General features: G+C 46.2%; 1 protein-coding gene across 3 annotated transcripts in view; it reads left to right on the top strand.

Moving 5' to 3' along the window:
- The window catches only part of VPS53 (VPS53 subunit of GARP complex), a 126,005-nt gene that overhangs the window by 54,474 nt on the left and 58,052 nt on the right, over positions 1-13,479 (top strand). For all 3 annotated transcript variants that reach the window (XR_004523908.2, XR_004523910.2, XM_033847718.2), the window contains exons 11-12: positions 1,318-1,459; positions 11,902-12,003. Coding sequence is in view for 1 of the 3 variants with exons in the window: in XM_033847718.2 (XP_033703609.1) it covers positions 1,318-1,459; positions 11,902-12,003 (244 nt within the window). In the remaining 2 variants the exon portion in view is untranslated. The remainder of the gene's footprint in view (positions 1-1,317; positions 1,460-11,901; positions 12,004-13,479) is intronic.

Raw genomic sequence — 13,479 nt, 5'->3', positions numbered from 1 at the left:
GTCATCTCTCTTAAAATCATAGGTACAGTCAAGTTGTATGCTTTCAGGGCACATTGTGGGGGGGTGGGGATTTCTTAAGGGATATTGGCTGTTGTTTTTTTTTTTTAATAGGCTCTATTTTTTTAGAGTAGATTTAGGTTCACAGCGACATTGAGAGGAAGATACAGAGATTTCCCATATACCCCCTGCTGCCCCATCCCTCCAGATAGCCTCCCCCATTATCAACATCCCCGACCAGAGTGTACCCTGTGTTACAATCACTGAACCTACACTGACACATCATTACCAAGCAGAGTCTGTAATTTACATTAGGGTTCACCCTTGGTGCTGTACATTCCTTCTGGTGGTGGTTTTCAGAAACACATTTGCCACTGGATTTAGATAACCTTTTTGTACTGATTCAAGGTTGATTGTGGTTATGACTTTCTAAGTCCTGATTAGCAAAGAAAGAGTGAATTCCTTGAGAAATTGATAAATAATTCGCTTTAGCCTCCAGTTCAGTGACTTGCAAAATTCATTTTCTGTGAAAAATGAAGTCCGCAGGAGACTGGGAGTACCCAAAAGCCAACACATCTGCTGCTATTGCGTCAGCTAATGGCAGTGTTGCTGCCAAGCTTTCATTATTCGAATTTTGGCTAAAATCCTACAGATACATAATTGTTAAATAAATTCAGAGACTCTTTATTTGGTTTTTGTCACTTATTTATGAGGAAAGATGACCCATAGCTCAGTACTTACTAAGAACTCTTGTGTTACTGCTCCCTTACCACTTAACATTCCGAGACGGGACACTTGAGTGTCACGTAAGCTTCACAGGCAGGAACCACCCAGACATGTACATGTCACTTTTCACATGGGGATTCCCATCTCTCACGTCTCTTTCCAGGGCTCCTGCTGTATGGTGGAAGAGGTGATTATTGAGCTCTCTGGAAAAGGGAGGGCTTTGTAATTCAGTACTTAATGACTTGTGAAATTATATAGAATATATGCATTTTTATAAAATACTGAGTAAATGCTTCGTATATATTATTAACAAATTATTGAAAAGTTTAAAGATAAAAATTGTAGTACCCATGTAAACAAATTGATGTCCATAATCCTTGAGGGTTTTTTTTGACTAATGGATAATTTCATCTTAAAATTGTTACTTAGGATATGTATTTCTATTCCCTGGGCATTAAACTTAGTTAGTGATAGATGTCAGGTTTTGAAATGACCACATACTTTTTTTTTTATAATATACGCTAAAGCCACTTACTTTGTCTTATCTTGAATGATCAGTTTGTTTGACAACATTCCTATATCTTTAATTTGAAGGACAGAACTGGCCAAGATCATGCGTACCAGAGCTAAGGAAATTGAAGTGAAATTGCTTCTCTTTGCTATTCAGAGAACGACTAACTTTGAGGGGTTTCTTGCAAAACGCTTCTCCGGGTGTACCCTGACAGATGGAACTCTGGTAAGACGGTCCTAAGGGAGACTGGACCAGGAAATCAGTGGCCTGGGTGGGTGGGCTTCACTTCAGTCTTTCACACTGTGGTGGTTCCATCCATTGGCTCAAGTGCTTAATCCCCCATCCCAGAGATTTTGCTGAATTTGTGCAAATAGTCATACAGGATACTCTGTATGGATTTATTGTTTGTCTATTTTGCAGTACTTCATGTTTCTAGAATGTCCTGTCATCATTTTGTCTAAGGATAGGCCCCATTTTAAAGACTAGTAATTCTGTGAGTCACAGAGGCCTCACTTATTCGGTCACAAATACCTTATTACATCATCAACTCTTGAGTTTTATTACAATTAGGATATGTTTAGAGGAAATGTACCAAGAAAGAGGTGAACTGCAGCCTTAAAAGCAGAAAACGTTGGCGATTTCTACAATGTTCATCACTGAAGAATAGTTAAATAAAATATGGTAAATTCATGCTGTGGAATAGGTATAGCAGTTTGAAAGTGGTAGAATGGGGGATAGATCTAGATGTGCTGTCATAGAAGGAAAACCTCTCACACATATTAGGTGCAAAATGTAAGCTGCAGCCCAGTATATATGGTATAATTCCATTTGTGTGAGAAGCATGTTTATATATGTGAATAGCTAAGAAAAAGGTCTGGAAATGGTAACAGTGGATGGATGTCTCTGGGGAAAGGAAATTGGAGTGAGACTAGGTAGAGAAGCAAAGAATTTTTTTTTTCATTTTATTCTGGTAATTCGTTTGAATTTTTCTTATAAAAATGCATTTACATACTTTTTAAACTTTGCTTTTACATAGTCTAACAACGTTATTTTTCAATTTTTTTTAAATGAGGGAGATGGCCCAAACAGTGACTTCCAAACTTTCTCCCCCTCCCCCCTCCCCTCCCCTCCCGTTCTCCCTCCCCTCCCCTCCCCTCCCCCTCCCTCCCCCTCCCTACCCCTCCCCTCCCCCTCCCTCCCCCTCCCTACCCCTCCCCTCCCCCTCCCCTCCCCTCCCCCTCCCCTCCCTCCCCTCCCCCTCCCCTCCCTCCCCCTCCCCTCCCTCCCCTCCCTCCCCCTCCCCTCCCCTCCCCCTCCCCTCCCCTCTCCCTCCCCCCCTCCTCATTCCTTTTTTTTTAAACATAAATTTATTTATTTATTTATTTATGGCTGTGTTGGGTCTTTGTTTCTGTGCGAGGGCTTTCTCTAGTTGCGGCGAGCGGGGGCCACTCTTCATCGCGGTACGCGGGCCTCTCACTGTCACGGCCTCTCTTGTTGTGGAGCACAGGCTCCAGACGCGCAGGCTCAGTAGTTGTGGCGCATGGACTTAGTTGCTTCGTGGCATATGGGATCCTCGCAGACCAGGGCTCGAACCCGTGTCCCCTGCATTGGCAGGCAGATTCTCAACCACTGCGCCACCAGGGAAGCCCTCATTCCTTTTTTAATTGAAGTATAGTTGATTTACAGTGTTGTGTTAGCTTCAGGTGTACAGCAAAGTGATTCATTTATACATATATGTATTCTTTTTCAGATTCTTTTCCATTATAGCTTATTACAAGATATTGAATATCGTTTTCTGTGCTATACAGTAGGTCCTTGTTGTTTATTTTATATATAGTAGTGTGTATCCCGTATTCCTAATTTATCCCTCTCCCTCTCTTTCGCCTTTAGTAACCATAAGTTTATTTTCAATGTCTGTGAGTCTAAACTCTTTCTTCTAACAAACTGTAATGTGGGATCCACACAGAATAAGAGCTCACGGTTTGGGAACCTCCACTGTGTATCTCACACTGTGCCAGGTGCGTTTGCCTGCAGTCCATCACTTTGCTTCATCAACTGTAGGAAATACGCATTTGAAACTTACCCGGCACATATAGAAAACTCTGAGCTATTTGCTTGAAGCAGGGGCAAGGCGGATATTGGGCCTAGAGCGCCTTTCTGTTGCTCACCTGTCACCTCTACTTTCTCTGGCCCCCACCCTGCCAGTCATAAAATCCTGGGACCTCACTGGAATCCCCTCTTTGCCTCCCCGCAAGACCTGCCCCAGAGTAGGCATGTAAGGAGCTGGTCCCTCAGGGCAGTGGGCTGAAGCGTGGTGATGGCAGCGCTTAGTTTTAAGGCAAGACCATAAAACCCTGTCCACTCAGGGCCACGCGTGACCTCATTAAAATAAAATGTGGGGAACCACAAAGCACTCTTTCCATACTTAACAAATAAAACTATATACATATACAGATATATGGACGCTCCTCTGCTTGTTAACTCATGTTCAAAATGGATTTCTTCTTATTAACAAGGAAAAGAAAAATAGTACATGAGACAAATGAAAGTGCCCTTAAAGAAAATGCAAATCCCAAAGGCAGCAGGTCCCACAGATGCTGTGGAAAGAAGCTTGTGTCTCTCCTGAGAAGTATTGGGTTGACTGCAGCACCCACCTGATGTCCTCACGCTGGGGCTCCTCTCCTCCCTGCCCGAGCTGTGCTTTTGGCCTGGCTTCCAGCAGAGACTCGTGTGGCTCTGGTTCAGCCCTCCAGCGATCTGCCTGGGGACCAGGCGGTTTGAGCGTTGAGCACAGGCCCCAGCTGGGTGTGCCGCCTGCGTCACACGGCTCCCCGCCGGGCAGGGTGGGTAGTGCACGGGGTTGGGCTCCGGGAGCCAGTAGTCCGGCTCACTGTTCAGGAAATGTGTCCTGTGAAGAGTGCTTGAATCACAGCACTCCTGAACACCTGTTTTGAGCCATTCCTCCCTTCCTTTGGCTGGGCCCTTCTTCCTAGTGATTTTGGTTTTACATTTCGGGAGCTCTAATGTCACAGGGGAACGAATGGCCGGCCCTGTGGTACCTGATGACCAGGAGACCTTGTAAACTCGGGGCTGTCCTGGGACACGTCAGGTCTCACCTGTGCTAGGAAATGCCCCAAAGGTCAAAAGAGCTAGAGTAATGTGGGCTGGGAAGGCCCCCTCTACACCAGGTGAGGCTACTGTGCAGGGTAACCACGTAGAGACCATGAAAAACAGGCAGGAGCGGAATGTAAGTTTGCAAAGACAGCACTTTTTCTGTGGAAAACTGGTATAGGAATGTCAAGCAGCAGTTGGTCAGCTGTTAACCAACTTCTGTCTGAGGGAGGAGACGGCTGGAGGCACCTGTTCTTTGGGGCAGCCCAGCCCCTCCACTCTCACCCGCTGCCAGGGCCACGCTCCTGGGCTGCAGCCTTTCATCTCCTGGGGGTGCTGCGCTCTGCGGTGCCGCTCATGGTCACTAGGAGCCCCTGAACCTTTCCCACCAATCCCTTCCTTTCTGGACTTCTGGTTTTGAAATTTTCTGGCATAATTGATTTACAGAGATGTCCTCCAGTTGCTCAGCTGTTGCTTGCCTCTCCTATAAAGTTTGCAGAGAGTTTCAGGTTACAGATCCTTGGCCAGGAAATCCTGCTGAGCCAGGAGCTTTTCATTCATCCCTCCAGTTGGTCAGCTGTCTTCTGCACAGACTTCTCCAAGTCACTCAACGTCTTTAAGTCAGCTCTTCCCTCAGACTGTTCTTCGTCACTGTTATCGTGACCCGGTGATCATTCTGCATTTTCCAAGTCCTGACCATGGCTGCTCCATAGCCTGTGAGGATTTTCCCTTAAAGATTAGTTTCTAGAAAGGCAACAGAACTCCTCTGGCCTCTTCCACAAGGCAGGCCAGGTCTTAGAGAATTGGTTCACTGCAGCCCTGCTGTGGGGAGATGTGAACGCCGTGCTTCTCACTGTCGGTGATGTTCACTCTGACCCTGGTCCTGCCAGCACCTTGCTGTGGGCAGTTGGGGCCACACCTTCATCAGTAGCCTGTAAGCCTCAGCATCAGGGACCCCGATGGATTTAGTCATGACCACTGACCATGCTCCCAACAGACAGTGTTGGGAAGAGGCTGGCCTGGCCTGGGCCAGGAGGGCCACCTGGCCTGATGGCCACGCTAGCTGCTGGATACCCCACCTGAAGACTGGCTGCCCCTTGTCTCCTCCCCGTCGTGCCTTGATCCCAGGATATACCTTTTGGAAAATCTTTTGTGGTCACCATTTTGTTTCAGGGTATCAGAACTACAAAATGAACCAGAGTATATCATAATACCCTTTAACATATGCCAAATTTCATAGAAAGTTAGCAAATTCCTTGGAAGATTATAGAGCAGATAAGAAGTCAGCCAAGGAGCCAAGTTGACCAGAGACCGTCCCAGGCCTGTGCCCTTCCCCCTCTTCACTTTATCACTCAGGTCCTTTTAAGACCCTTGGTGACTGATTGACAGTCAAACACTGAGGGTGAGCTTGAGAGGGGACAGGCTCACCTGCAAAGACCTTCCTAACTGATCCATGCGATGCATCATCTTTTGCTCTTTTTTTGACAGATGCTATTTGACATCTGTTAGAAATCTAGACTGAAAGAGCCTTAAGGACAGGGCTTGTTTTGTTTTTTACTATTCCAGCCCCAACAAGCTTATAACACCCTGTGCTTAACTGTTACTGGAAGAAGGGAGTTGCCAAGCCTTCTAACTAATTGCCTAAACTCCTGACCCTTTAGGAGGGATTTAAAATAGTCTGTAAATTAAGGGACTTCCCTGGCAGTCCAGTGGTTAGGGCTCCACGCTTCCAGTGCAGGGAGCATGGGTTCGATCCCTGGTTGGGGAACTAAGATCCCACATGCTGTGCTGCACGGCCAAAAAAAAAAAAAAGTCTGTAAATTAAAATGCCTTGAAATTAAAAGCAAATGTCTAGGTATGATTTAACTATGCCCACGTGCATTATTAGGGACTCGACGATTAGATTTAAGGTTAAACATTATATTCAGCCTCTATGAAAGCACTGAAGTGAAAATCACCTTAAAATGGTGAATTTTATGTTAATTATATCACAATTTTAAAATACCAAGGGTTTTAGAAAATATTGTCTGAGTTTAGTTATAAATCATCTTCATGTTTCAGGTAATTTGTTTACCAAAAAGAGAGACGGAGGGAGAGTAATACATGCTTGTTAAAGCTCAAATAAATTCTAAAAGAACAATCTCTTCTTTCTCAATTACTCTAAATCCCTCTCCCCAGAGATGTGCACTGTTTAACAACTTGGGGTATAATTTGAGACTCTTCCAAGCATACACGTGCACACGTGCGTGCGCGCGCGCGCACACACACACACACACACACACACACACACACTGGGTTTTTTGGTTTGTTTTACAAAAAAACAGACAGTGTTGCCCATGTGTCTGAAGAGGACTTTATTTAGTGCTTCTCATGTGATCAGCATTTATCCACAAGTGTTTTTCAAGCTCCGTCTTGGTGCAGGGCCTTGGGAAAAGATGAAAAATTGAATCAGACAGGTGCTTATGTTCTATTAGGAGAAAGAAACCTGTGCATAACTGTCACAACATAAGATATGAACATGGTGGTACCAAGAACAAAAGAGGGGTTCCAGTGATGCTAAACCAGGTGCAAATAGTCCTGTACTTACTGTCCTATCAACTGAAGCCTCCAAGCCGTCTCTTTAAGAACAGATCAGGAACTGGGCTGGAGTAAAGTGTTTATGGAATGAGAAATGCAGAAATTGTGGAACTTTCACCTCATAATGAAAGCTCTCTCCTCCAGAGAAAGGAAATAGATTCATCTTAAATTTCAGAATTCCTTCTTTGATAATTTGAAGTGTCCAGCTAGGCCTCAGAAAGGCATGTGTGCAGGCAGACCCAGGCATGGATGTACTACTGACTAAAGCCTGACCATCTCTTCCCAACAGTAAATTAGACAGCTTGGCTGGCCTGTGGCCCTTGTGGTTCTGAAGGTGGGTGTGGGGAGTCCCGTGTGGTTTAATTAGTAGGAATGAACTTGCCGAATGAAGAATTTTTCCTTCCTGTATGGACTTGAAATCAACTGTCATCACAGCAAAAAGAATGAATCCTTTTAAAATTGGAAAGTCGGTCATTTCTCGGCAAATTTTTGGTTTCACTTAGCAGCCCCAGAGCTCATGGAATATGTCATTTGAGTTCTTTCAAATCTAAACCTAACCTTGTAATTCTCTGTGGGCTCTGACAGCCGCAGAGCAGGAATGAGAAGCATGGTCTGGTTGGCTCCACCCGAGGGGCCCTTGCACAGAAGGCTGAATTGTGCCGGTGATGGCTCCCTGCAAAGACTTGTTCTTTCATTACAGCAAATCAATCTGAGCAGTAACATGGCCCCCTAAATAGCAGGAGTCTATGTCCACCCCTCAGGGTTTTATAACATTTGCCAGTAGGATGGTGGTACAGGCGTTACTTTGAGGGCTTCATTGGAGACTAGGGGAGAAGGGTGAAGCCTTGTAATTTGATGGGTGCATTGCTTACATTTCCTGGGGAGCTCCCAAAGAGACGGTATAGTAGGGACAGGATCTCACTTGTGATTAAAAAGAATTCTTTTTGTGAGTCTTCGAAGTCCTGTGCTCCCCGCTTTTTCCCTCCGGAGAGTTGCTTCACTGAGAGAGGCACAGCCACGGTTCTGCCTTCGTGACTTGCCCACCCCGATTAAACACTAACGACAGCCCCCATGTTCTGAGCTTCCCCTATGAGCCGACCGTTGTGTGAAGCTGCTCTATAGACATGCTTTGCGTGCATTACTTCATTAATTCTCATGACAGCTCCGTGCAGCGGGTGTTGATATCCCTTCACATTGCAGCTAGAAGGACTGAAGCGTGGAGAAGTTAAGCCACATACCCAAGCAGTAGAGCCTGGGTGCGAACCCAGCCCCGTCCCTCAGTCAGTGGTTGCACCAGCCACACAGTTGCTCGGGCCAGAAAGCGCACGACTCTCGATTCCTTTCTTTTCTTTCTCCTCACATCCACTCTCTCACCAAGTCCTCTTGACTCTCTCTCCTAAAGATGCCCCAGGTCTGGCCACTTTTTTCCATCTCCACAGCTCTAGCTTAGCCCACTCCCACATCAGCCCCACCTGGCACGCTGCAGCAACCTCTTCGCACTCTAAAACTGGATCCTACCGCTGCCCTGTTTAAAACCCCCAGTGACTGCCCAGTTGCCGTGAGAAGAAAACCTAACCTTTCCCACGGCCCACGACAGCCTGTGTGATTGGGTCCTGGCTGCCCCGCCCCCTCACCCTGTCCTACTTTCATTCCAGCCTTTGCATGGGATCCCCCTGGTGAGAATGCTCTTCTCCAGATCTTTGCCCGGCTGGCTCCTTCTCCTCATTCAAGTCTCTGCTCAAAAATCCACTCCTCACAGGGGCCCTCTCGGATCACCATATGAGAAGCCCTTCCCCAGCCTCACCCACAGCCCAGCCCAGTTCCTACATTGTATTTTCATCACAGTGCCTCCCTTCTTTATCTTGCTCACTGCTGCATCTCCGGTGCCCAAGAGTGTGCCTGGAGCTGAGCAGATGCTCAGCACAAGACTATGGAATGGATGGCGTCACGTGCTGGTCCCTTTGCCTAGAAAGCCCCGGCCATCCCGTGCCCCTCCCACACTGAACTGTGGAGCATCCTTCAGTTCTGGCTCAAACGTCGTTTCCTCAGGGAAGTTTTCTGTGACCCTCTGTTGCATCCTTTCGTCACCTTTGCTTTTCCTGCAAATAATCACATATGCTTGTGTGATTATTTGGTTAGAGTCTGTCTCTCCCACCTGACTGTAAGCTCCCTGAGGGCAGAGGGTGGTCCACCTTGCTCCCTGCTTTCCTCGTCGTGCCCAGCACATCCCTTTGTCGAATGGGTGAATGGAGGAGTGAATCCCTTTTCTGGTATCAGCTTGGTCCCCGGTTGGAATGTGTGTGCCTGAAATGAACAAGAAGTTCCTGAGTGCCCCTGACTCCCTGGTAATCTCATCAGTATGTGACTAGAGAGAGACTGCGGGAATAGGAAAGACACCTTTCCTTTTGGGAATCTCCTGACCCGGTGACACCAACAAGTAGCCCACATTATACTGCCTGAAATGTTGCTCTGCTTTTTCAGTGTTGCCTTTTATGTTTCCTTCTTAGTACTTATGTCCACCCATTGGATACCCCACCGGTGAGCATGGAGCCCAGGAACACCCTCAGTCCACTTCACCAATGTCCCCTTTTTGTCATATTTCCAGCAACACATTGTTTTTAAAATGAGGCCCACCTGTCTATAATTGTGAGACGTTATTATCAACCCTGGTAGACCTAGCAATAGATGAGGAACGTTTGGTTCAAAAATTCATATCCTGTTTCTGTGGCTGAATGATTTTGAACAAAGCTTTTCACTTCAGTTGCTGGCTTGCTCTTTACACATCCAAAGGACTGAAAGACTCAGAATCATAGAGATTCAGCTCCTCAGTATGATCCCCAAACCCACTGTTGAGCCAGTGGGATCAGGAATCCAGTGCTACTAACTAATTTAACTTGTTGTTGAAGCTTAGATTCCCTTTCTCACCCTCACCCTAAAATACCAGCAACCCCCACAGTGACAACTAAAACTTAGAAATATGGCTTTCAAAGAAACATTTCTAAAAATATCCTAATTTTGAAAATGAATGTAAATTGCTTTACATTTATAAGGATTTTTTTTCCATATCAGGCAAAGAAGCCAAAGTTCGGAGTGTATACATTTGAAATGTTTGCTGGGTTCTTAGACCATATTGTTTCTCCAGAGGATACCACAAAAATCATTGTCCTACTGCTGATTACCTAGAGCTAATACATTAATCACAGGGCTTTCTTCATGCCCCAAGGCTCTGGCTAGCTACATAATAGCGTCCAAGTGTTTGGGCCAAGAATTAAGTAGTTGACATGAATGTAAGTGGAATTGTCTTAAAGCCGAAACCAGACACAGGTGTGGTTTTTGTTTTTGTGTTTAAGTTTTATTTTTCTGGGTTGTTTGTTTGGTTCTTTTTTTTTTTTTTTCTTCTTCTTCCTTTCTTTCTTTTTTGGTAATATCTTCAGCTGATGTCCTGGCACTTGACAAAGTCATTCACACACTGTGGTCCATCTGCCTTCCCTCTTGGCGTAGGGATTAGTTCAAGCTGCTCCACTGATATATGCTCAAATGTCATAAGTACTTTTAGAAGCTCCTCTCCACCCAGCTTCTTGTCTCCAGAGAGTCATTCCTTTCCCCTTCCCCTCTGCCCCAGCACCAGCCAATCCCTTTTATCCTGCTTGTCCACTTAGTTCCCTTTCTGCTAGAACTCCCAGCTCCCTGGCATAAATAACATCCTGAGGTAGAATTTGTAAAAAATTCCAAAGATCTGCCTGGATTCTGTTGTCACATTGGACTCATCATCGGTAATATGTATCACGTGCTTCTCCTAGGGTTTCACATGCTTTATCACATTTAATCACTCAAGTAGTCCTGTAACTCTATCCTCCTCATTCAGCAGATCGGGCCGCCGGGGCTCAGAGAAGCTAGGCGGTTTGGCCAGCGCAGCAGCGTTGGAGCTAAAAACCCACATCTCCTGCCTCTAGCTTTCCCGCTAGCCCAAGGTCCCACTTGATGACATCTTTTGAAAGAATGGTCGCATTCAGGAGCTGGGGAGTAACTTCTCTCAAGATTTTATTGTGGTTGTTGTAATGAGACTTATTTGGGAAGGGACTTCTCTCTATAATCTAGAACACAAAAGATTAGCTCTATAGTTTCTTTTTAAAAATTTTTTCTTTTTTTTTTTTGTCTGTGTTGGGTCTTCATTGCTGCGCACGGGCTTTCTCTAGTTGCGGCGAGCGGGGGCTACTCTTCGTTGCGGTGCGCAGGCTTCTCATTGCGGTGGCTTCTCTTGTTGCGGAGCATGGGCTCTAGGCACGAGGGCTTCGGTAGTTGTGGCTCACGGGCTCTAGAGCACAGGCTCAGTAGTTGTGGCACACGGGCTTATTTGCTCCACGGCATATGGGATCTTCCCGGACCAGGGCTCGAACCCGTGTCCCCTGCATTGGCAGGCGGATTCTTAACCATTGCGCCACCAGGGAAGTCCTACAGTTTGTTCTTGAATTCAAACCCATCTGGCATTTTGACTCATTCATATTTATGAAGACCTGTGACGTGCCAGACACCAGAGATAGAAACAAGACATGTGATTCCTGCTGTCACAGAAGCTAGTGGGGAGAAGACAAATAAATGAGCGGTTGTGGTATTTTAGTAAATACCTGGGTAGGGGACATACCGGGGTGATGGGAGCGTGTGACTGGGACCTATAACCCAGACTTGACAGGTGAGAAAGGCTTCCCAAAAGAGGGGACTTCTGACTTGAAGACTGAAGGATGATGGAGAATCTTAGGCAGCTTGGGATTGGGGTTGGGTGGGCAGTAAGGTTTCAGGAAGAGGAAGAAGCAGTGTGAAGGCCTGGAGGTGAGAATGTGGTCCAGGTTGTCTCAGTTTTTGCTCATTAGATCAGATTTCATGATGTAGCTGTTGGAGAGACTTGGAAAAAGCAGATCAGTGGGGAAAGCTACTGACCACGCTCAGAAAATACCTATCTGTTTCTCACATCTAATCAACAGAAAAAACTCGAGTCTCCACTCGCATCCACCAATCCCTTCCTAGAAGATGAACCAGCACCAGAGATGGAGGAACTGGCGATGGAAAAAGGAGACGTAGAGCAAGTAAGTCTGGTTTGCATTTCCCTGTGCGACCTACCTAATGTTTGTTTCTGAAAATGGGTCTGCTTGCTCTAAATATGATCCCTTGGCTGTTGACCACATTCAGAGATTACAACCTTGGTGGTCTTTATAGAAGGCCTTGATCTGAAAGTGCGTTTAGAAACCGGAGTGAAAGAGCAGCCCTTCCTGCCCCACCCCTTGGCTCCCGAATGGCACACCGGCCTTAGCAACACGGCCAAGCTTAATTAATTAGCCCACGTGGTGGGGCAGCAGAACTCTGCCCTGCCTCCTTCATCATCTCCCAAGCTTGTCAGCTTAGCTTTCCACTGTCCCCTGATCTGGTCTGGTGATGACATGGGTGACTGAAAGATCCCGGGTGAAGTTAGCAGCACCGTCAGCCAGGAGAGGTCTCTGCTCAGCACAAGCCGAGCACCTTAGTCTGGAAGCCGGTGGAGAGGCCTGGAAACACCATGGTGACCAACGGCATATTTGGAGAGTTACTTTTCCGAGCGCACCAGCACTTTCATTTCCTTCAGCTTTTTCTGTCCAACTCTAAATTTCCTCTCCCTTCATCCCACAGAATGGTGTTTTCGTTTCACTGCCATTTTATGGTGAGAGAGCTTAGAGCAATAAATCAGGACTTTTCCTGTCTGGATTAGTGATCCTTCTTTTTAATTTTCTACACTTGGCTGCTAGAGGATTATTTTATGGTATTGTTTTTGCTCCAGACATCACCGAAAGGGAGGCCTACTGGGAAGAGCAGCTCTGGGAAACCCGTAGCCACGCACTTTGCAGTTAACCCTGCATTCCTAGCATGGGGAGGGTAGGTGTACAATCCTGGCAGGAGCCGAGAGAGCAGAGTTTCCAGGAGCAGTTCTGAAGTGACGTCATCAAATGTGTCTGATCCATCGATTAAATAATTATAATAACATGGATGCCTCACATTTTCATGGTGCTTTATGGTTTAGAATTCCTTTCCACGCTTTATTCCCTTTCATCCTCACAATGCCTGCCTTTCCTTCCTTCTGTAGGATTTTATATGGGAGCTGCAGGTTAAGTGACTAGCCCAGGGTTACGCAGTTTGAAAGTGGAGGAGCTGAGACCAGAAGCTAGGTCTAGAAGTCAGAGACTAGAATTCCTTTTCTGGCGTTCCTTCTATTACATCGGTGATGTCTCCCTGAAAAGTGGAGGACATAGAAATGCATCCCGTGAATAAAAGTGAATGGATAAAACTGAAGGGATACCTCGAGGCCGTATCCCAGAGATCTATGGGATTAGACGTAATTGATTTAAAGCCATCATATCAGCTAGGCTGGGAGAAAACAAAAGATTTCTTCTAACTAAAGAAATGCGTCTCTCACATTTTGGGAGGAGGGACTGGGGTGGGAAAGAAGACTCTGGGTGTGGAGCTCATCCTTCCCATGTATCCTCCACCTGCGCCTGGCACCTGCACCCTCTGAGCTGGTCGTGTGTAGCTGG

Source organism: Tursiops truncatus, chromosome 20 (assembly GCF_011762595.2).
Source record: "Tursiops truncatus isolate mTurTru1 chromosome 20, mTurTru1.mat.Y, whole genome shotgun sequence".
NCBI lineage: Eukaryota > Metazoa > Chordata > Mammalia > Artiodactyla > Delphinidae > Tursiops > Tursiops truncatus.
The sequence above is the reverse complement of the archived record's forward strand: the minus strand, read 5'-3'. Positions and strand labels throughout refer to the sequence as shown.